This window comes from Pagrus pagrus (assembly GCF_965226575.1).
Source record: "Pagrus pagrus genome assembly, chromosome: 13".
Taxonomy (NCBI): Eukaryota; Metazoa; Chordata; class Actinopteri; order Spariformes; family Sparidae; genus Pagrus; species Pagrus pagrus.
Window position 1 is genome coordinate 22,750,115 of NC_140197.1, and position 23,777 is coordinate 22,773,891.

A 23,777-nucleotide genomic window follows, 5' to 3' on the forward strand; every position below is an offset into this window, starting at 1 on the left:
AATGCTCACCCAGCAATGTTTTGTGGACTATGAAACTTCACCTGACTTGAGGGTCTGTAGATAACGACTGAAGTTTCATTCTTGGGTCAACTTATCCTTTAAACAAAAAGCCACGAGTGTTGAGTTAAAGATTCAAATCTTCCAGATTCATTCTTCAAAAACTCACTTAAAGATCTGTGTCGGGTATTTAAGTCCAAATGTTCATTGTCTAGTGCAGACATGTTAGATAACAGGAGGACCTCGGTGTCCTGCTGGAGCAGCACAGTAAACCAGATTAGAAGACTGGCCAAGAATAAGCCTCCGACCAATTACACCTGTCCTGACCAGGCTACCTGTACTACAGCCCCCCCATGGAGCACCACTATTCAAGGGCAAATTCTCAGAGGTCTTTCCTTCATCCTTCTACTGAATATGAGAGCAAAAGAGCACACGTGGCAGTATACATCATGAATATGGATTCACTCACATGCACCATCGAGGACTAAGACAGAGATGTGTGAAACTGACATCAGCAGCTGCTGTCAGCGTTATGTCTGCTTGATCTCTACATTAAAGGGCTGCAGGGCCGAGAGGAAGAACAGCTTTCTCCTCATGCAACCATAATCCACTTGTTAGCTCCCAGTAGGATGTAGCACATTAACACTCTTACATTACACAATCAGGAAAATGTAAGTCCATTTAGGGCTGTTTATATAATATTATAATTCAGTAATGTAAAATGTCCAAAAATACGGTGGAAAAATGCTGATCACAGCTTCCCAAAACCCAAAGTGAGGTCCACAAATTGTTGCTTTTGTCCAACCAACGGTGCAAAACCCAAAGACTCTTCATTTACTGTCATAAATGACAAAGGAAATGAGTAAACCTTCACATTTTAGAGGCTGGAACCGGGAAATGTTTGACATTTTATCTTGGGAAGTGATCAGTTATTGAAATAGTTGGCAGTTACTTTTCTTTCAATCGACAAATAGATTAATCATTGCAGCTAAAATATACATCCAGAACGTCCAACATCTAATATTTCAAACGGATTGAGCAAAGATGGAGATGGTGCGACCCTTTCCAATTATATCACAATCTCTTTCTTAGTGTCCACACACACACACGCCTGGAAACACTAAGAGTACCACTTTCTCAAACGTAAGATATTAAAAATAAAGGTTAGTGGAGTTTCATTCGTGCGTAATTCGTGCGTAAAATGTGCGTAAAACATGAGCTGGCGCACGGAAACTGCCAATCGTCACTGTCTTTAGCTGATTATTAGACAAAACTACACAAAACCTTTCACAAAAAAGCCTCACAGAGCAACTGGTCATGTTCATGTTCAACGCACAGCCCGAACTTCAGCTTGACCGACAGAACAAACAGCAGCGGTACTGACTGGATCAGACATTCAGAACCTGTCGTTACATTTATAATCCGTTATAAAAGACGGTGACTGTAGAATGAAGTGTACTTACATGCAGTGCGCGCCGTGTGATGTGGGCATGTGTGGTGCCGCTGCTCCTCCACAGACCGGCGGTCCCTCCCCACGGACTGTCGCTCCAAATGTAGTCACAGCCGCAGCTGCGGAGCGCTCTCCGTATTAAGGGGCCGGAGTATTAATAGATGGCCGAACCGTGGGGCGCCCCTTGTTCCGTCCAGGAAGCGGCAGAGAGACGCTGCTGCCGGAGAACAAGAGCTTCAAGAGTACCAGGTTCACTCAACGCCACTTGTTTCTCCTGCACCACTGAAGTACAACATCACATGAGACCTAAAGTTGTGGCCTCGTGTCAGAATGTAGTTTATTTTACATGGTGGTCAGGTGGTTTTTATTCCTGAAAGAGTTGAATTAAACCACCAGGTGACACTTTAATGATTCACTTGTGATTGAATGTTAAGATGTAACATGAAGTCCTGCTGCTCACCATTAACAAAGAAAGTCACTCAACTCCACCAGTTTTACACATCCAGACGAAGCTGCATGTAAAATGATAAATTGCTTCCAGTGATGTCACTCTGTGGGTAGGTTGCATTGTGGGTAATGTAGGCAGCAGGGTTTGAAGCGGTCCACCAGTCCCAGAACCAGAAACATCACCTTTTTATTCCACACATTTTCCATGCTTTTCAAAACCTGCCGCCTCCATTACCCACAATGCAACTTAGCCACTGAGTGACATCACTGGAGGCAGTTTATCAGATTACATGCAGCTTCCTCTGGAGACACAGAAGGCTTCACACAGTCACCCTTTAATTGATGTTTCATCAATTGTTTCAGCTTCAACAGTTTCATATTGTGTAAAAAACTGTTTTGTACTAAACTGTTGCGAACATGTTGCGTCGTTAATGTTTATTTTATGATGTTTAACATTAGCAGCTAAGGTTTGGGGGTCCCAGTGACGATGTAAAGGATCCATTAAACTGCTGGTTCTTCCTTAACTGGTACAGCACTGCCCCCTTCTGTCCTCACTATGTAGTTGAAAGGAAAATGCTGTTTATGCATTGTGTGGCTCTTACACAGAAAACATTACACAGACTTTACTCAACAGATCTGATCCACCTGAGAGAATCATTAATGTTATCGACGGCGTTGAATTCAATCAAAGAGACGACTCAGAGGGACTCCTATTTAAAGAAATGCTTTTAGAATGAACAGTGTAGTATCTCGTACAAACACAAAAACAAACACAGGTGTAATCTGCTCCAGTGATCACAACATAAATATCTTCGCACAGGCAACAAAAATAAATCAGGTCCTTCAGTTTACACAAGTTTAGAACAAAAGAAAATAAATGCTTTGTTGAAAAAACATAAACCAACTGAAGGTGCTCATAATAGTGTTTTCAGTAGTTTACAACAAAACAGAATGTTTTAACAGTAACACTCAACAACAACAGAGAAGTACGACATCTGAACTATGGTCAAATCAAATTGTCCAATTTAACTCATACATGTCTCAGATTCTGGAAATGTATCATTAAATATGTCACTGTGTGAAGGATTTCGAGCCACGTTGTACAAGTCATGTTTAACCTGACCACGGTTTCTCATGATGCAGGGGGGAAAGACTAGTTAGCAGGGCTGAGAGGAGCGTCAAGAAGGAAGCAGGAGGAGATGACGTCGTTTCCTCTTCCACTCGGCGTTCGGCTGAAATCTTCAGTGCTTCATGAAGAAAGGATGAACCAGGGCTTTGGCGGCTGAGATGCGACTGCTCGGTCTGAACACCAAACATTGCTGCGGGTGAAGAGATGTCACACCTGACAACAACTCTTTCAGGGAGGCTTTCTCCATTACACAGAGGACAGGCGTTTTTGCCGCAACTGCTAATTTTGCCTAATTGAGCACAAACTGGGGCTACAAACAGCTGCTAGCACGGTTGTAGACTCTGAGTCATGTTATTTAATAAAAGAAACAACTGTTCAATTGTCAAATTTCTGTGAAATTCATCAATTAACTTTCCGATCGTATCAGCATTACTCTGAGCGTACTCTTACTTGGTCAATATATTCATTCTGTTGTAAAATAATTAAAAACTGAACAAAGTATGTGTGATATGCTCACAGAGAGGAGGTTGTTCTCGTCCGGGCCGAGGTTGAGCAGCAGTTTTTTGCAGGAGCCTTTTGTTCCCCAGCTGAGTGAGTATGAGACGGGGCTGTCCTCGGGCCAGTCCTCCTCACTGGGCAAACCGATCACCCTAAAAAAAAAACATACGAGTGAAGCAGAGAACTGAGCAGCAGCTACAGGCTGCTGATAACAGCTGCGTCTGCCAGTATTCAAACAACAATGGAGTATTTTTATTACGTTTTATACCTGCAACAAGGATATTTTAACACGCATTTTGCCATGCTGTTGTCTTTATAATAACATCATGATTTCCCACAATTGTCATTATTACTTTTATTTTATTCTATTTAATTTTTTATTCTGTATTAAAAAAATAAATAAGATATTAATCTCACTTGTAAACGAGATCTTGATCTCAACGTGACCACTTTTACGGTAGTAAGAGTTCTTCCAGCGCTGCTTGTACTTCATTATAATGACTTCTGCATTCAACAAGACAAAAGGCTTCAAAGTGCTGGTGCTACATACAAAAAAATAAAAAAATAATACTCACTCAAAGATTTTCTGCAGCTGCTGCACCTCTGTGTATCCTCGAAACATCGGTCTGCAGGAGAAAAAAACACCATAAAGCTATTTTGACAACGGCAGAGCGTGTTTTACCTCTAATATTAAACTCTCTAGAGTCACGTATCTCTTCCAGCCAGACACAGACTCAGCTCTCCTCACCTCAAGAGGAAGAGCTCGGCGAAGATGCAGCCGGCGCTCCACATGTCCACTGAGGACATGTAAACAGAGTTGAGCAGCACCTCAGGAGCTCTGTACCACAGCGTCACCACCTGAACACAGAGAGGGAGGTCACACAGCCAGAGGGGGGGAGGAAGAACAAAAGATAGTTTTTTACCTCACGCCAAAAAGCAGACAGAACAAAATGTTGCATATATCGAACGAGGCTACATGCTGCCTCACTTACGCCCGGAGTGAGAGCGATGTTGAAGGTGTAGATGCGAGCCAGTCCAAAGTCTGCGATCTTGACTTCTCCGCGGCTGCTGACCAGGATGTTCTCTGGTTTAAGGTCACGGTGCAGCACCATGTTTGTGTGCAGGAAGTCCAGTCCTCGCAGCAGCTGCTGCATCACATCCTGCACACACAAGAGAAAGCAGCATCGCAGCACTTAGGAGTCTGTCTACAAATACACACCTGCTTTCATGGAGGTTTTAATTTTTCAGGCTGAATATTTATGATTGGACAAGGTGCTTTTATTTTGGCAAAAGCTGCAGGAGCCATTTTAATAATGATTTATCCTTTGAGAAAACTTTGCACGAGTTCACACCTTAATACAGTCACGACTCAGTCCAGAAGCAGGAACCTTGGACAGGTAGGTGGACAAGTCCTGGTCGATGTACTCCAACACCAGAGTGAGGTCCAAGCTCCGGCCCGCCGGTACAGCAGACGCATCCAACAGCCTGGACATGAAAGTCAGCACGGGATGAGAAAACACGTGGAGCCAACAAGAAAATATGTGCGGCTCTGTTTTTGTGACTATTTTTAATTTAACTGTAGAGACGAGACATGTAAGTCTTAAAATAACGGTCCCTGGGGCGACACCATCCCACTGAGCCCCCTCCTACACTGTAAAGTTTTGAGGTAGTGCCACTTTTTGCTTTAATACTTTTATATTATGCTACCTTATATTGTACATTGTACCACACTTATATATGTATATGAAAATAGAAATAAATAGAAGAATAAAAACAATAAAGGACGATTAGACAATACATAAATATAAATTATAACAATATATAAGAAAATATTTTAAATAGATGTAAGACGATAGATTCATGCAGGAGTAAATGTACTTAGTTACTTGACGTACTTGATGATGTTGTCATGGTTGAAGAACATCATCCGCCTCAGCAGCGCCACCTCTCGGATCATGGCGGCAGGGATCCCGCTCTCTGACGTGTCGACGTGGACGTTGAATTTCTTCACCGCCAGGAGGCGCTGTGTCCCCCCCGCCTCTCTGGCCTTGTACACTTTACCGTAGGAGCCTTTTCCTACCTCTGCCAGCAGCTCGTAGCGCAAGGGTCCGCTGCAGACGTCCATGATGGTCTCCCGAGAAACAGTTCAACATAATATAAACAAAATGTTGCAGCTAAGCTCCTATTTTAATAACAACCGCGGTTAAATTAGACGTTTCTCCTGTTTGTGTCCCTCAGATTAAGCTAGCTTAACATGTAAATTAAGGTTTGCAAGTTAGCTAGCATGAATTTATCAGATCAACAGATCAACCACCTCCATTAACAATCATTTGAAGCACTTAATAAGCAGAATTTCTCAGTTTTTGGTGCGATATCTGTTGTTTCTCTCCACTTTACCTCAGACTGCTGACAGCATGCCTCCATCCGCAGCACACTGAGGCATAACTGCAGCCAGCTAGCATCAAAAATATGAGACAATCACACCCCTTTTGTTCGCCAACTAATCAGAAAGCTCACGTTTTACATGTCAAACACATGCTGCGTTCATGTGCAGGAGGTGTGATGAGTTCAGCGCTTATAAACAACCTCAATACACAATAACACACTGCAGATGTTTGCCATTTTGACAAAATATTAGCAGAGTTTGTGTAAATAATGAAGCCTGTTTACACATTTTAAGCAACATCAATAGAATAGATGGTATTTAGATCAAACATGCATTAACATCAGCTAACACAGAGAAATATAAATAAAAATACTGAGAAAAATCAACACACAAAAGACCAAACTGCAGCCACTTCATTGCTAGTACCCTTTATTATCCAAAAGGGAGCAACCTTTGTTAGAAACTGCACACCACACAGGCAGAGTTACACGAAAAGGCATTTCTGGAATGACACAGCACACAAGCTGCATATGAATGATTTATAAAAGCATCTGCAAACAGTTGAGGTCATATTTGCTTTGATTAGTGCAGGCTGACTGTTGAAAACTCAACAGCATCGTAACTCAGGAGGTAGGACATCACACGTCTTACATTACTCATAAAACTGAGGTATTACTGCATGTATTATTAGCGCAGGTATGCATATTTTAAAGTAAAGATGCAGGTAAGCGCTATGAGCGGTGTGAATGCATGCTGTGACTTTCATGTGTTTAAAAAAATAAAAAACAGCAATAATAAGCCTTTTGTTTGATAAACTCTGTGAGTCTTTGTTGAGATGATAGTAGTGATTAATTACAGTATATAACCGTCACTCAGCTGAATGTTGCCATGCATTTACTCTCCCTTCAGTTTTTTATTCATAAAGTTAGTTTTCTTTGCCAGGGCGATGGCATCCAAATGCAGGTTGCGGTTGAGGAGGACCGAGCCGCAGGTGAGAGCTCCGGCGAGAGCGCCGGCGAAGCCGCACAGGAACACGTCCTGACCTGCAACAGAAAAACACTGAGTTTAGATACAGTAAAGTCCCGTCAGGAATTATAGGCGACAGCTACAGACGCACTGACCTGTCAGATAGAGGTTCTTCAGTGGAGTCTGAGGTCTCACTAAAGCGTGGAGCTCAGGGTTGAAGCGGGCGATGCCGTGATCCGCACCGTAGATTTCACCTTTAGGGGCTCCGATATAATGTGTGTTCGTGATGGGGGTTCCAGCGTCAATGAACTCGATCTGCACACACACAAACAAACAAAGACAGGCACGTGAACATGCAGATTTTTATCAAACCAGGGAAACTAGCTTGGTTTCAGTCTTCTGTAGCATCACCCACATCTGTTCAGGAATTTAAAATATGAATGAAGAGGAACGAGACCGTCTACCTGAGATAAAGATAATGTAAGGTAAGGTAAGCTTTAATTGACAGTTTTTTGTGATAAGTTCCACTTCTCCATGATGTATAGTCTGTGTAGGAGACAACAGACAGATTAAAAAACGTTACCTTGTCTCTGGTCACTTTTGGGAAGACATCCATAACGACCTCCAGAATGTTGTCAATGAATGCCTGTTTGAGCTCTTTGTATTCAGCCCCTCTGTTGCTCACTTTGTCATCCTTCCACTCCTCAAACCACTCGTAGCTGGCGAAGCTGACCAGACTCATGGTGGACTTGCCTAGTGTGGAAAGAAAAACAAGACGATGTGTTATTCTGACTCATGCGTGAACCTCGCTGCACTGTACACGCTGCGTCACATCACACGTTTCTGTACCTGGTGATCTTTCCTCCCAGGTCGGATCTTTAGCTGACGGAGAGCCGACGAACAGGAGAGGTACGGTTTTAGCAGAATCTTCCCTCTTTCCCTTCATGTACTTCTCAATCCTGTGGAAGAAAATTCACACACATCAAATAGCTGAAGCTTCGGAAGTCGAGAGCAGCTGCTGGCACAATTATTTTTCAGACGCAGTTATTAAGATAACAAAAGTTGTTTTTCTCATAATGGGGTTGTTTATCTCACCATCTTAAACAGCAAGCTTTGTCGTCTCAGGATAATCAATTACACTATTGTTACCTCTATCACTGAAACTAATTAACCATAATCCAAAATGCTCATATCAAATCATGAGGGTTCCAACAAAAGAGAAAAGGGTTTGGTTTGAAACTAAACGCATCCAACAGACTAGTGTTTGTATGTCATGGTCAATGTCCATGTCATTATTTGAGAAATTGGCTGTTTGTTATCACAAGAAAACAAACTTTGTTATCTCGAGACAACAAAATAATTAACTTGTTATCCCAAGTTAACTGCAGCAAATAAAAAAATTAAAAATTTGCACCTATGGCCGGTTGTACTTGTATTTTGGGTTACTACTAGAAGAGGTTTACATGTTTTAGTGCTCAAAAACTACATTAATTTTCTCATACTGTCCAGTGCTGCAGCTTGGTTTTAGCTCCTGTCTCTTTAAGGACCCCCCGAATATCCAGTCTGCTCTGATTGGTCACCCTCACATGCCTGAGACAACACCGCTAATAACAACAAAGCAGCTGTGCTAAATCAATTCTTGCGTGCCAAACTAGCCGCTAGGCATAAATTATGTGGATGTGTGACTCTGTGACGTAGTGTGATGTCACAAAGTCGCAGAATTAAAAGCGGGACTACTGACGAGGTGTTTCAGGAGCAGTGTTTTCTGTGGGAGAGAGGAGCTTCTATTGGTGCAGACTTTGACCTTTTGAACTCATTTTGTGATTTGTATGTCGGGTTTATGCTGCCAGAAGTCCGAAAACAGATAAAGACCGACATTATAAACTAAATAAAAGGGTTTTTGTTTGGCCTGATCTCAAGTGTAAACTGTAACAGAGCAACAGATACAAGATGCAAGACGACTCACAGATCATCGAAATTGTTCTCAGTGAAGATGTAGTAGTTGTTCGCTCCCAGGCCCAGCTCCTCCTTCGTTCCATTCAGACCCACAAAAATGCTCAGGCCACCTGCGCCGTTCTTCATCATACTCAGCTGCTTCTGGATAGCTGCACACGACAGGAGCGTCACACCATCAAATAAAAGCAACGTGAAAACTGGGTTTAAAAAGAGAACCGTCATTTCTTACATTTCACAATTTCCTCAAGAGCTGAAATGATTAGTCACTGTGTCAGCTCAAAGAGGATTAATCAGCAACTACTTGAATTGCTTAACTCATTCGTCAAGGAAAAATGCTGCACAAATTGCCACTTTTCTCTGTTTTTGTTATTGTGGGGATGTTAGTTGAGCCAAAAAAAGCTACTTGAAGTTGTCACCTGGCCCTTTTCCCCTATATTACAACATTTTCTAAAATGAATTAATAAATAACATTTATAAAAATGACCAAAAATGTGCTTATTCTTCACCTGGCATGGCCTGGAGGTCTTTGGGCAGCAGCTTCTGGTAGGTGTTGAAGATTCCAGCGTTAGAGATGACAATAGGGGCATGGATCTGTATTTCCTCTTGCCCTTTCATGACGCTCACACCTGAAACATAAAATCAAACAAACTCACTGAATCTCCCCTGCATGGGAGCTGCATGACCTGTTGAGAAAAACGGAGGAAGTCACACCCACCATAAGCCTCGTTGGCGTCATTGAACAAGATGCGGTTGACTGGGGCTCGGACTAGAACGGCACCGCCTGCCTTCTCAATGATGGGGATCATGTGATAGGCAATTTCAGTGGCTCCGCCTTTCGGGTACCAAGCACCGTTCAGGTAGTGAGTGACCAGCAGGCTGTGCATGGCAAAACTGGCATCATTTGGCGCGTTACCTGCAGATCAGAGACGGAAACAGTGAGCGTAAAACTGAAGAAATAAACCGACTCACACCAACAGAGCAGCGGCTTGATCCTACCGTAGGTGCCAAAGATGTAGGTGAGCACGGCCCTCAGGTCCTTGTTCTCCGTCAGCTCGTTGACCACTTCTGTCAGGCTGCGAGGCGCCATTTGGAAGAAGAAGGACATACGTTTGGCCAGGCCGGTGTAGACCAGGAACTTGGCCACTGGGGCGGGCAGGAGCTTCAGCAGAGCGACGAGCCAAACACCTCGTCCAGCTTTCTAAAGATGGAACGAGACACAGAAAGAGTCGGGATGTTAATAAATAATCATCAGCCGATTAGTTAATCTGGTTTACATTCTGAACGAGGCAACTTCCTGAGTTTTAGTGAGTATGGCTGAGCTGAGCAAAGTTTTGAGCACAAAGTTGTTGAAATCCACGTAAGTGAGCGCTTCTCCTTTGCCAAAAGAATCCATCCACCTGATCTGACTGCCTGACCTGCCTGACCTGGCAAATCAAGATGCTGATTAGAAGATATCATATCTCACAGGTACTCCTTTGACTGATTGATATCAAACAATGTCACATAAAAGTTAATGTGTCATAAAACTTTTAACACATCTACTCTTATTCTTCACTCTCCTTTAATCTGTATCTTGGCTATTTTCCCTTATTCTGTTCTCTGCTTGTTTTTGTTTTATTCCTGCAGCTGCATCTGTAAGCTGATTTTGCTAACAGCAGCTTTAAAGAAACAAATAATAAGTTGAAAGAAATGAAAACGACGCCCTTAACTGACCTAACTAAAGATAAACAAAGTGACATTTCTTTATCTGTGTGTCAAAGCAAAACGCTGTTGCAACTTGATAAGATGGTGTAATATGTCAGCTAATTAGAGGCCTTGCCAGTTTCTCCAACCTTTGGTTTACCGACCCTTGAACGGAATCAGTGACAACACCAGCAGACGTCTGGATGATGAAGCCTCTTTGTGCTAAAGTACAGTTTATAAAACAGACAGTTCACTGGAGGAGAGGGCAATTTGCAATTTTGCACATTTAAATGAGCAAAGGACGAAAATAAGTTGCTAAATTATCACTGAAAAAAAAAAAAAGTTTTTATCATGATACTTTAAACCACCCGATCACAAAAATACCCTACCTTGGCCAGCCTCATGTATTCATCGATGGCCTTCTCCTCTCCAGGGAAGCACTTCTTCAGCTCATCGGGGAAGCGGTTCCTGCCGCTGTAGATGGGATAGTGGCGGCGGTTTTCCGGAGGTCCCAGCACTACGTGGTCGAAAGGATTGTCCAGAGGCTCCCACTGCAGCTGTCCGTTGGTTATCTGGTCCAGCATGCAGCGGAACGGCTTGTGTGGTAGCAGGTCACCGATGTAGTGGATTCCTGAGGGACACAGCAGAGTTGAAAAAGATGACCTGTTCACTTCATCTAAACTGAAGCACAATAGTTTAACGTATTTATAAAAAGAAACAAGAGCCATCCTTCTCACCAACGTCAAACTCAAAGCCCTTCTCAGTGAACGTGTGGCAGCATCCACCAGCCCGATCGTGCTGCTCCAGAACCAAGACTTTCTTTCCAACTCTGGCCAGCATCACTGCAAGCCCGAGTCCACCGACCCCACTGCCGATGATGATGGCATCCAGGTCTTTGGGTACTTTACTGGCCAGGAAACCTAAAGACAAGGCAACAGCACATTCAAACAACAGCATGGCAACAATTAACAATACATCTGAGGAGGTTACTTCAAAATTACTCAGTTCTTGCTTTGTAAATGTGAGAATTTACTGGTTTGTCCTTTTTTATGTCTTGGCAAACTGAATATCTCAGAAAGAAACTGTGACTTTCAGAGAATTTGTGATGGACATTGACATTTTTGATACATATACGGCAGCTACTACAAGGAGTTTGTTACCTGTATGAAATAGTCTGTATTTAATACTGATGGCTCTATATGACCTACACAAGCAACAAGACTAACAGGGAGAAGAATAACTATTCTGACGCCTGCCACCGCCTGTCCACGTGCAGACTGGAAGAGCCTGTTTTTACATTTTCCCAGGCAAAGTCACAGTGAATAGTACGTTAGCCAGCTACAAAAGAAGCAGGAGGAGATTTCTCTTTGATTAACTTTACTTCTGACATTGTATTTTGTGGTTTTGACGGTGGAAAAACGACCAATTTGTCCACAGGGGACTCTAAAATATCAAAGTTACTTAGGTCTCCTTATGTTGCAAACAAAACATCACATCCACATTCAGCACAACTGTGAGCTTGTAGAGAGTTTTTGCAGCAACAGAAATTTGATTTAATTTACTTTTAAGATATATCTGGATGAAGAAGTGTATGCAATCAGTTAGTTATTTCACCATTCATTTCACTTATTTTAATGGGTTCATTTGTACATATTTTCAAAATTGAGCGTTTTTTAAAGGGAATCTGGTGACTTTTTCCACTTTCTTCTTTCTCCAAGTATCCTATGTTAGTTCCTGTTTACTGGGCTTGTAAAATTTGGCATGTTTACTGTCAATATGCTATATTCTTCAATCACTTTTGGCGTAAAAAGTGAAATCAGTTGAAACAGTGTGTTCAAACTGCTCCTGGGAGGTCAGACGCACTTTGGATGCGGAAGCAGACATGATGCACTTGTAGCAGGAAAAACAGGCTTTTACAGCGATGCCGCGCTAAAACTGACACTTTTTACAGGGAAAGAAACACCTTCAGGTACTGTATTTAATGCCGAATTTACAATAAGGCCCCTATGATGTAGAATTTGCTGCAGCCGCTTCACAAAGTTTGTTAAGTTTCTCCTCATGATGCACCAACTCTTAAAATCTCGTGATTTGTAAGGGAGTCCGGTGATATTGCCCCTAGTGACTTCACTTCATGACTTTCACACACACAGCAGCCCACTTCTTGCAGAAGAATACTTCTCAACAAAGTTAAAATCGCCGCCATGTCATAAGAAATCATGTGACAAGACATGACATGACACACAAATGCTGTACAAAGTGTAAATTCCTCTGCAGCCATTGTTTTCAACACATTTAACGCCCTTGTTGGCTCAACTCACCTTGCTTCAGAACTTTATTCTTCTCCTTCCGATTGTGAACCATCGGTTTCAACGGTTCACGAGTGTCCGTCTCAAAGGGATTGGGCCCGGAGCCGGTGAAGACATATTTTAATATAAATAACACCAAACCGACACAAATTATCGCTACACTGAACCACATTTTGTCAGTTTATCGGGCAGGTGGACGCTGGAAGTCAACCGCTCAGGGCACCGTCTTCACCTCCCCGTTAGTACCGCCTACATGGCTGAAAGGGGACGACACCAGCCAATCAGAGCCTTTCTTTAGAACGCGTCAGGCAGTTTCGACCAATCAACGTCAAGTTCAAAGTGCGAGCGACCACCTCGACGAAAATCACGTTTGTGCTGTGTTTCATAACAACAAGTCTGCCTGACACTTGTTCCTAGGAGACAAATTAACATAAACAACAAGAATAAATATTATAATTAATACAAATAAAAAGTTTTGTAGCCTTAATATAGTGCTAATTATCATTTCTACTACTGTAGGCATTCAGAATCATCTTTTAATCTATTATAAAAACGGTTTAGTTTATTTTTCACTAATATATTTGCTTTTATTTGTTAATTTAAGAATTTTATTTTTATTATTATTATTAAGTCCTACATTGTCTTAATCTCAATAGTAACTTTATTTCTTTAGAAAAGTGTTGTATGGATGAAGTTTATTATAATTATTATGATTATTACTTTTAGTGACAGTAGTAGTATTGTACAAGCTGGAAACCAGCAATACCTGTTTTTTGAGTATTTGTATCTTTGAACAATGCAATTAAGTTTTATTATATTCCATTTTCTGCTTACGTCTGATTTCAGACATTTCTGTAGTCTAAATCTTGATAGCAATATTTTATTTCTTTTGAAAAGTGTTATATAAGTGTACAGATAAAGTTTAGTGTTCTTATTGATCATTTTAGTACCAGTAAGACACCAGCTATACCTGTTGGTAGAGTATTTGTATCTTTAACGAATGCATAAAAAACAAAGAAAATTGCAAGTTAAACACCAAGTCTTTGGGAATAAATACATGCAGATAATTACTTGTATCAGTTGGAAAAAAAGGCACAAGGTATCACTTGACCCATGACTTTAGATAACATTTTGCTGCAGTTAGCATGAAAGACCATTCTTCACTGTGGTCAAAGTCATTGACTCTTTATGTCAATGGTAACAGTAACAAATACAAATTTTAAAAACCTTGGCGTCCACTTGCTGGCTTTTTCCATTGCTTTCCTGCAAGGGTGACCCTTGATTAGAAGGACTGTTTCATGTGATAATGTAGATCAGCGCCTGCAGGCCAAAGCTGGCACAAGAAGGTTCACTTTGGCCCACCAGATATTTCGAAAGTTATGTTCATGCTGTTTGTTTTTTGTGAGGTACAAAGTCAGTCAGTTAAGAAAACATATGATCCTCGCACCATTTTGCATTTTAACATGTGCAATACCACTTTTCATTATTATCAGTTACAATATAATCATGTGCATTGTTGGGTTGATTGTCAGATGCAATGTTACTTTTATTTTTTTTAAAGTACCTTCTATTATTATTCTTTTCAGCTGTGGTTATGGCATTTACTCTTTAAACACTTTATATTTTGTCAGTACAATAATCGTTTTCATTGCCACTGTATATTTTTACTTGGAAAAGTTGGTATGAACATGAAGGTCCCCCTCTGAAACAAAAACATGCAGAAAAACCTCACAGCAACTTCTAGATTTTATTTTTTGCTCAAAAAAAAAAAAAAGATCACCTGCATCTTCACAGTCATTTCCCGCATCATACACCATGAGACCCACATCTGTTTGCAAAAACAACCAACATTGTACATAAGAAACATCATCACCATTACCATTCACCCTGCACAATCTAGACTACTATTCGTGGGCCCAGTTGCAACATCCACCCTGAATCCTCACAGCCTCACCCGAATGAAACGCTTTATTGAGGTGAAATACTCCCAGCAACACTCATATTTCATATTATGTTGCCCAATACTATTGTGTGTTGTCTCTTTCTAAATAAAGCTTATAAAAGCATAATGATGTTACTTCATAATATGACACAAACACAAACCCTGATCATGCCCTTTACACAGCAAAGACTAAACACAATATGTGCTATGTGCATGTAAACATAAAGGCAGATCTTTCAGCTTTTATCATGTGTTTCATTTATGCATTTTATTTTTTATGAATATTTTAAGACTTTCTGTGCGATTCCCTCAAGCAAAGTCAACATAATAAGCTCAAAAAGTCTTCAAACATGCCCGCAAAGCACATTTAATCTGATTTCGACCTGAGCCCCTGCAGACCTTTCCAGTAGGGTGGACATTGAAACTGGGGCACAGTTAAATCAAGAGGTGTCATTACAAATCTGATCCCTGCTGATAAATGTGTTGTGTCGATGCCGTCAGAATGCCTTCAACCTCCTGTGTGGCAGTCCAAACTCAACCGCGACTGATGATTCTGATTTTTTCTTTTTTTTTTTTTTCTCTCCAACTGAGCTGGTCCATTGTTATTATCAGTCAGTGTTTCAGGGCTTCTTCTGTTAGTGCAGTAAGCTGGAGGAGGACGAGGGTCATGAAAGTTAATACATATGAGAAGAACTCCAGAAGACGAACAGCATGAACATCTTCTTCAAGCAGAGCTGAAAACAACTCCTTAATGACTGGCAGAACAGAGGGTTTGATGAAAAAAATAAAAAAAAGAAGACAGGGTCAAGCATGACAAGAGAAATCTTAACAGAAGCCCTTATCTGGTGTATTTATTACCTCACCTTTTTGAGCCTTTTCCTCTTTAAAATATTTTTTGATCATTTTGATTTTTCTTTTTTTCTCTAAAACTGAATGATGACATTTATCTTTTAATTGCAAAAAGCACTTATGAATAAAATAAAACCGTAGATTCTAGACTGTATGTGTTAGGGCATCATCCGCAGTAATGTTTGACATTATTTACACATGTATGGTACGCTTGTAGGTATGCCAACAGTGAGCGTTTGGTATCCAGTAATCTGTGCCAACTGTTCTTGTGTGTATGTGTGTTTGGTACAATCAAGACAGCTCTCAGATGAAATATGTGTTGTTTGGGATGGTAACTACAATGGCTTAAGGTCCATGTGATCGAGGGAGGAGGAAGAGCAGGCAGACTCTCTCTGCCTCCCCGCCTGGCAGCGGTAGTGCAGGTCAAAGTTCAAAAGGTCAAAAAGTAAAAATGGGCGGTGGGTTTTTTTTTTTCCTTTCCTGAAGCAGGAAGTCATCAATCCATCTGTCAGGTGGTCAGTGCGATGGTGCGGTCTCTCCTGGCCTGTTGGTGACACTCATTTATGGCGTAAAGGGGATGTCACTGCAGGACCAACCCAACCTGAGGCAGAGAGGACAAAGGAGGTTTTAGGAGAGCGGTCATATTTTGAAACTTAAAACTTCTGTTACGGTTTAACAGCCAAACGATGACCGCATGATGGAAAATCAGTCTAGACTACATGGCTTAAAATCATTTATCATAATATCACATTTTTTCAGTGTTTCCCAGCAGCATACACAGGGTTCACACAGCTTTCAAAGAGTGAAATTCAAGCACTTTCAAGTTACATTGTGTGCAATTTGTCAACTAGTCGATTAAACGTTGCTCTCCTCGCTGATTGGCACCAGATACACTAGTTGGTTAAACCTTGTTTCCCTTTATCGTCACTGTGGCTCTGTGTCCTCGCGCTCTGGAAAATTAGTCGTTATTCTTTGCATTAAAAACATAACAGGTATAATTAAGCATTTTCCAAAATTTTAAGGCTTCGTAAGAACCCTGCATACATCAATAGATCCTAATGGAATGTATGCAACTTGGACCCGGAAAGCAGTCAGAAAATGAATGGGTTTAAATGATGAATTCATTCAAGTTCTTGTAAGTTTTTGCAAATTGACACTTGTCCTTTATAATACAATGAGTTTCAGCGGCTGCAGCAGGCAGGAGTGACAGTGTTTGCTTCGGCCTCCTGCAGCTCAGTCTGTCAAAACAATCCCACTTTTGAGTCCAACATTTCCTGATAACCCGCAATCTGATAAAACTTTTTAATAATCACAATTACCACCAGCAGCAGGGCAGAGACAACTTTTTACCTATAAACTTTTTTTGAGGAAACCAAATACAAAGCTGACCTGCAGAGAGCCTGAGGTTGTGACAATTATCAAAAGCAGTCTTAGCAGAAAATTTACCTTTTCTGATCCCATGCTGGGACACTTCCAATTGTACAGATAATACTGTAGATTCCCGTCACCAATGCCGAACTTAAGCTTCTCCAAGAAAGTCTTGTTTTCCATTAGATCCAGTGCATTGAAGACGTCAAACCCTTTCTGTATAAAGAGCAGAAAAAAAACTCATTAGATCCCTGGGAGGAAACATTTCAGAAAACACACGTGGATTGAAGTGCAACACACACCGATTTGGCAAGGATGAGGGCATCAGACATCAGGTCGAGCAGAGGGGTGGTGGTGTGCACGTTGTAGAAGGAGTACGCTGCCTTTAGGCTGTGGTGCACAGGGTGGTTCATAATGGTGGAGGGCAGTGTGTAGAAACTCAGGAAATCAGTCACCTTGCCGTCGTTCTACCAAGGAAACAAACATTTTTATTGAGCCTCTTGAGGAAGATGGAATAATTTAAAGAACAAAAACAGTCTCTTGTAAAAACTCTAATTTTTACCTCCACTAGGTAAGTGTCGATAATATTCTCCTGGGGCAGCAGCCAGTGTTCTACCTCCTCCGGGGTCATGGCAGGCACCAGGTTGAACTGGCTCAGGTACTCACGGAGCAGGCGGTGCACCACCGGCACATCCTTCTTGGTCATTGGCCGCAGACCTGAAGTCTTAGGAGCCTGAAGGAGAGAAGACAGAGGAGGAGAAGAATAAAGTCACGGCAGAAGTGCTGAAAATATGGATTATTTTCATTACTGATCAATCTGCTTATTATTTCCATGATTCATTTGTTTCCACTGACCTCAGGTAGGCGGTACAATTTCATGGTACGCTGCATAGTCATGTTCCTGCTCAGGTGGGAGAACTTCACCTCGATGAGTTTACGTGGGTTCAAAGAGCGATGCCAGTACCTGTACAAAGAAACAGAAAACGGTAAAAGCAGAACAGAGAAGAGTGTGTGCATACAGCATGTAGAGATTTACTCTTTCAGACCCACCTGCATGTGCCCACAGGTTTGGGCAGTACCACTCCAGCGGTGTATACCGCCTGAAAGATACCCTGCAGGTTGACCCGTCTGGTGATTTCTCTGATCAGAACCGGCGCGACTCGTTTGGAGCGAAGCTTCTTGTGGACGCAGAGGAAATTGATCTCAACCATTTTCTTTTCTCTAAACATCAAGCAAAACAATTCATTATGTGAATGGCAATAAAGTCTATAGTGACAATGTATATGATAATATTTCAAACTGTTTACATTATTAATCTATTACTTGTTGCACTTTTATAATTACCCCCAAGAGTCTAATAGCAGAGGAACACAATTTACACACTGTTGACTCTCCATTTAAACACATGAGGGGGTTGAATATTAGAAAGACTTCTGACCGCAATGCTGAAATTATCATTTCATCACTACTTCTATGATTTATAGGCATCTCATCTCAGCTTAACTTGTATTGGATTGCACTGCATGAGTGAGATAATTAAACAGAAGAGTTAATTATCTTTCTCCATGTAGCATGTGATGGGATTGACTGAATCCATTATATTCTTTCACGCTGCACTGTTCACTTACATGTCGTAGATACGGATGTTAGCAGGAATGGCACTGATGAAGCCAACCAGCTTCTGGTTAGAGTTAACTCTCACTCCACAATGCCACTGGGACAACCAGCCAGGGGGCCGCAGGGCCCTGAGAGAGAGAGCTCAGTCATTAAATGCAATATTTGAATATATCACTATCACCTTTTCTAATATCGAATGAAACATTTAAAATTGGAAGAATATCAAATCTGAGAAGAATTACCAGAGCAGGAACTCGGAGGAGTAGTCAAATCGGAACATGTTGTCGTCATCTTCAACATAGTTCTCATTGAGAAGTGTGTAAAGCTCCTTGAGCTGGTTTTACCACAAAGAAGAGGACAACATTATACATTAAAGTACAAACTTCAAAGACACAGGTGAGTAATGTATGAAAAAAAGAAGGCATGATCAGAAAACAGACTGAATACGTATGTTAAGTTCTTTAAAAGGCAAAGAAACATTAACCAGAAAACAGAGAAAGTTTCAGAGAAACGGCTAATGAAACTTTCTCATGTGCATTCCTGCTGTCAGTGTTTGTGTGTGTTTAAAGACTCTCTTACCACAGCAGGGTCCCCCAAGTCGAGGGTGTCCCAGCTGAAGCCATGTGGGAGGCTGTAAGGCTCCTCACGAATTTTGTCTTTGTCAGGTTCAATGGAGCCGTGTGATGTCACGGTCTCCCCTGAAGGAAAATGAAACCGTTTCTGACATGAAGCACAGACACCCACGATACATGACATTCATTGTTTGAGGTAATTAACCTCGGAGCAGAACTGAGAGCACTGACAAAATGTCATACCTAGCTTGGGCACAGGCTGTGTGTCCCAGAACTGGTAACTCCTCCGAGTTGCCTCCTCCATGGTCTTGGCAGGGCCTTGGCCGACAGAGAACAGTTCAATGGCCTTCTGGATCTCCTGTAGTTTATCAGCTGGCAACGAATTCACCTGTTTAGACAGTAAAAATACATTAAATTTAATCTGAAAAGGGCTAAATTCCCCCAAACAAACCTTTATTTTCTATAGCAACAGTTTTAGTGTGATTTTAAGAGCCAAGGAAGATAAGAGCTTGAATGATGCAGCTGTAAACATGCAGCGTCTAATCAGCAGAGTGCTGTACAATGAGTTAGCAGTGTACAAATCTCTCTAAATGCAGCAGTCTACAATAATATTTACAGCCAACTCAGCCGTACGGTACTCAGCCATACATGAGCAGAAAATGGAGAGTAAAGTGGATTACTGTTATTTACTGTATCGTGACTTTTTTTTTTTTTTACATCCTTAAGCTCGACAACTATAGCTCTAAAATGTGGTAATTTAAGAAATCCTTGCCTTGGCAAGGGGGTCCTGAGCTGCTTCTGGGGCACCAGATTTCTTCTTCTTTTTCTGCTTCTTTTTCTTCTTCTTGGCGCCAGTGTCGTCGCCCAGACCCCTGTCACTGAAACAGGACAGAAATAGAAGGCATCCCTATTAGTCTACTACCCCAGAGGAAAGTCACGTCCTGTCAAAATGTATTATTTTAAATAGCTACCTGGGATAAGAGCCAGGATGATCAACGCAGGATTATGAGCACTTTTGCATTAAAATATTACATGTGCATACAGCTGAAGTCAAAGTTATTCTCACTGCTATTTATTTCCAACGTCAATTCATATTTCACTCAGGAAACAAAGTCACTGTTAGCTGGAAAAGGTTCACCTAGACTTATCTTGAGAACCATTTCTCAGTGGCAGACTAACATAGATGTTTGTTTACCTCAACAGTGTCTGATGTCAGAAAACAACCACATCCAAACAAGAACAACAGAATAGGTCACAAGAAACTGGCAGGACACATAAAGGTAGAGTACTAGAAACATATGGACTGTTTCACTCACCTGTATCAAGTGATACAGGAGAAGCAAAGGGTTACAAGACAGTAAAATCACCACACACAGGTGGTCCAGCCTGTGTGTCATAAACCCCCATTGTGTTATCAATTAAAACCTGAGGAACCACACACCCCCACCAAGCTATCCCATTTTCTGGCCTGAGAGAGACTGCATACTTACAGAGGATAATCTCATTAGTGTCCGAGACAGGAGCGAGGCCAAGCACTGGCCTGTATATGTAACACCAGCACAGATGGTGAATCACATGACCTCTGTAGGAAGAGTGTATAGTATCTACGAGTGTGTACACATGTATGTACAAGAGGTCAGTGAGGGACCGGGACAATGGACAACAAAACATTCAATAGTTTGTTCCACAGGCTTCCATTTCAACCGAGCGGACCGCCTAACAGCCAGAACTACTCTTTGTTTCTGTATGTGTGAGTGTGCTGGGCGCCGGGGAGTTTCATGTGTTGCTGGAAAAAAGCATTTACATCACGTCAGTTAATAAATATGGTCATCACTTTCCCCTTACAGCAGTGGAGGCTCAGGTACACAGTATTTTTTCTTTTTTCTTGTGAAGTACTGGAGGCTCTCACATCTTCGGGCCTCTAAAAATCCCTCAATTAAATCAACATGAGAGGAAAAACTCACTCACAGCTCATGACCACAGTGATGAAGGGTTACATGCAGACACTGATTTATCTGAAGAGGTCACAAGCCATAAAAAAATGGGCACCACTGCTTTACAGCAGCACTTCCTCTGTCCATTAGCTACCCAGATTCAGAAAACGCACTCTCAGTGAGCAGACAGGACACGCCTTAATATTAGCAGGCTCGGACTCATTTCATGTGTGTCACGGCTTGGTAAACATTAACAGGAGCCATTTCTACGCAAAGCAGGGTTTCCATCAAAGCCTGCTTGAAGGAGTAGCCACAGAGAGCTAAGCTAATTAAGGATCTTTAATATTTCTGCGATTAATGGTGGTAATCAAGAGCCAAGACACATGTCATTAGCATGCTGCATGTGTAACAACATGCCGATTTTGCTGGTTTCACTTTTGATTAGCCAACTGTCTGCACTGAGATCCATTTACAGACAATAGGGGTTTGACAGCTATGCTAGCATGCAAGCTAACTAGCTAAATGTCAACTGGGGTTACCATGAATTGAATCAGTTACAGGCAATCAACAGCGGCGTGCGAGTGATATAACAAGCTGTCAGTTTAATAAAAAGACACGTCTTTTTCGGCAGGTTGTACAAGCGGCAGTAAATATAGTGTTTTGTTAGATGACTAGCTTTCAAGCGCACTTTGGTTTTTCTGCCCCCATACTACGCCTTGCTAACAGAGCTCATCGGCTCTAACGCCCGCCCACACGAGGAACAGAACGCACTCTCAGCCAATCACACCACGGAACCGGCGAGCGGAATGCCGCTTCTAACCAATGAGCTTTACGCATGTGGACGGGACGACCTCCAGCGATGGCTGTCTACCCCGACTGCTTCGCCGAGGCTTTAGCTCGCACTAGCTTCGCTAAAGCGTACAGCAACCTGACACATTTCACACCGCTGCGCTTTGCTAAAGCTCGCCTTCTTACCCATCGTCGAATTGGTGCTCTTCATTTTCACAGTCGCTGCAGTGTCCGTGGTCCTCTACATCTTCTTTCTCCGGCATCGGTGCTGTCTCATTCTCATCCGCCATCTTCATTCAGGAAGTGAGGAGCCACCGCGTGCCATCGACGGCTTTAAACCTCTGTCGATACTATTGGCTCGCGCCGATGGAAACGTCTTCACTGTTGTCTTCTAGCGGCCGCTTCAAACAACTTACAATAAACACATGCTCATGATGGAGGTCTGGGTTAAAGTCTTCACTTACGTTTAATGTCTGACAACCCTGATATTAAAAATAAGTCTGAATTTGGCGGATGTCATGTAACTTGTCTCACATGCACATATACACGATGAGAGCCATGTGATCTGCGTAACACTGTGTTATCAACACAGTGGAGCCTTTGACAGGAAGCACATGAGGATATGCGTGGTGTACAATCTAGACTATACATAATGTTATTAAAGAAAATAAATGTTTTTTATTATTATGTGTCCTCATGTGCATGGATATGCAATAATAGTCAAATTAAATGTTATCATAGGGGACCAAAAATATTCACAAAATGAAAATTCACATATGTCACAGAATAGATAATCAGCAAAGGATGTCTTTTATTTTTATTTAATAGGGATGATGCAGTTTAACGTAGTAGTACCGACACAGAATGTAACTGATGTGCTGCACAGAGTTTATAGCTATTGATAATTTTCAGCTCTCGTCTCTAGTTGGGTTTTTACATGTAAAGCATAAAACATACAGCTTTCAATGGTCAGTATCATAAAATCACAATATAATAAACACAATATTTTACAGTTGCCATTCACTGTGCCCCTTATTACTCTGTTACCGCCTCGTCTTTGGATGTATCTGGAAAGAGTCTCTGGGGCCAGATTATTGATACCTCTGAAAATGAATAATTCATTTAAAATAAGATGCATTATGACCTGGATATAAAGACTTGTTAGGATCAGTTAATTGTTTGGTAAATTACAGAAAAATATAGAAACAAACATGACATTTTGTTAAAAAAGGACATCTTTTGGGTTGCCAGGTTGTAGAAAAATCCCTTTGACTGATCACCAGTCCTCCTGAAATGTGCTGCTGACAGTCTGGACTAAACTACATTTATCAAGACTTATACTTAGAATTATTGGTTATAAGGAAGTGACAAAGCAGTCAACAATTATTGATGGATTACCGTCACCTATAACATTTATAACTGCATTATTATCAAATAGAAATGATAAATGTCAGCCGACAGAAATGAGCTCAAATTAATGGTTTGTTACTGATATTTACAGGTGCAATATGTACAAATATCTAAAATTATCAATAGAATGAAGAAGTAACAGTTTGACATTGAGTCAAAAACTTCGCTGTATTGTGTTGCAGAGATATATATTGTTAGCATGCTAACCAGCTAGCACCTAGCCACTTTGTGGGGCGACAGTTTGATGGAAGACAACACAAAACGCCCCACAGTGCTCGGAGCTCCAAGTCCAGGCTCAGTCAACTAATACGACTGCTAGCTGCACTGTTAACTGTGCTAACTAGCTAACAGCAGCTACAGTTAGCAGCAGTTAGCTAGTGATATGCTGACCCCTTTTGGAGTATGAATTTGACAGGTTGCCAGTTCTTACACAATGCACCTTTGAAGCAATAGTGAATGACCTATTGACAGTTATTTA

The 23,777-nt window shown here is 41.5% G+C and overlaps 4 protein-coding genes across 6 annotated transcripts in view; all 4 read right to left on the reverse strand.

Annotated features, from left to right (window-relative positions):
* The window catches only part of svilc (supervillin c), a 22,066-nt gene extending 20,459 nt beyond the window's left edge, over positions 1 to 1,607 (reverse strand). For 2 of the 3 annotated variants that reach the window (XM_084371308.1, XM_084371307.1), the window contains exon 1: positions 1,461 to 1,607. The gene's annotated coding sequence lies outside the window, so the exon portion shown is untranslated. The remainder of the gene's footprint in view (positions 1 to 1,460) is intronic. The other variant, XM_084371309.1, reaches the window with a different exon arrangement.
* Positions 1,608 to 2,602: 995 nt separating this feature from the next.
* Positions 2,603 to 6,044, reverse strand: cdk21 (cyclin-dependent kinase 21). Its single transcript, XM_084371227.1, has 8 exons — positions 5,919 to 6,044; positions 5,417 to 5,652; positions 4,874 to 5,006; positions 4,514 to 4,681; positions 4,270 to 4,379; positions 4,097 to 4,147; positions 3,541 to 3,673; positions 2,603 to 3,213 (listed from the first exon to the last, which is right to left on the reverse strand). The coding sequence occupies exons 1-8, from the start codon at positions 5,943 to 5,945 to the stop codon at positions 3,136 to 3,138; spliced, it is 936 nt and encodes a 311-aa protein (XP_084227353.1). The 5' UTR covers positions 5,946 to 6,044; the 3' UTR covers positions 2,603 to 3,135.
* A 275-nt stretch (positions 6,045 to 6,319) lies between these two features.
* Positions 6,320 to 13,076, reverse strand: retsat.2 (retinol saturase, tandem duplicate 2). The gene is made up of 11 exons (XM_084371226.1): positions 12,831 to 13,076; positions 11,250 to 11,432; positions 10,902 to 11,143; positions 9,826 to 10,027; positions 9,545 to 9,742; positions 9,336 to 9,455; positions 8,840 to 8,978; positions 7,723 to 7,832; positions 7,457 to 7,626; positions 7,029 to 7,188; positions 6,320 to 6,950 (listed from the first exon to the last, which is right to left on the reverse strand). Exons 1-11 carry the CDS (start codon positions 12,988 to 12,990, stop codon positions 6,802 to 6,804), a joined length of 1,833 nt encoding a protein of 610 aa, XP_084227352.1. The 5' UTR covers positions 12,991 to 13,076; the 3' UTR covers positions 6,320 to 6,801.
* Positions 13,077 to 14,551: 1,475 nt separating this feature from the next.
* LOC311267341 (glycylpeptide N-tetradecanoyltransferase 1-like) lies at positions 14,552 to 22,367 on the reverse strand. The gene is made up of 12 exons (XM_084370388.1): positions 22,076 to 22,367; positions 19,939 to 20,044; positions 19,410 to 19,554; positions 19,174 to 19,292; positions 18,837 to 18,928; positions 18,606 to 18,722; positions 18,028 to 18,198; positions 17,833 to 17,941; positions 17,540 to 17,710; positions 17,280 to 17,444; positions 17,056 to 17,193; positions 14,552 to 16,210 (listed from the first exon to the last, which is right to left on the reverse strand). Exons 1-12 carry the CDS (start codon positions 22,183 to 22,185, stop codon positions 16,190 to 16,192), a joined length of 1,464 nt encoding a protein of 487 aa, XP_084226514.1. The 5' UTR covers positions 22,186 to 22,367; the 3' UTR covers positions 14,552 to 16,189.
* Between the last annotated feature and the right edge of the window lie 1,410 nt (positions 22,368 to 23,777).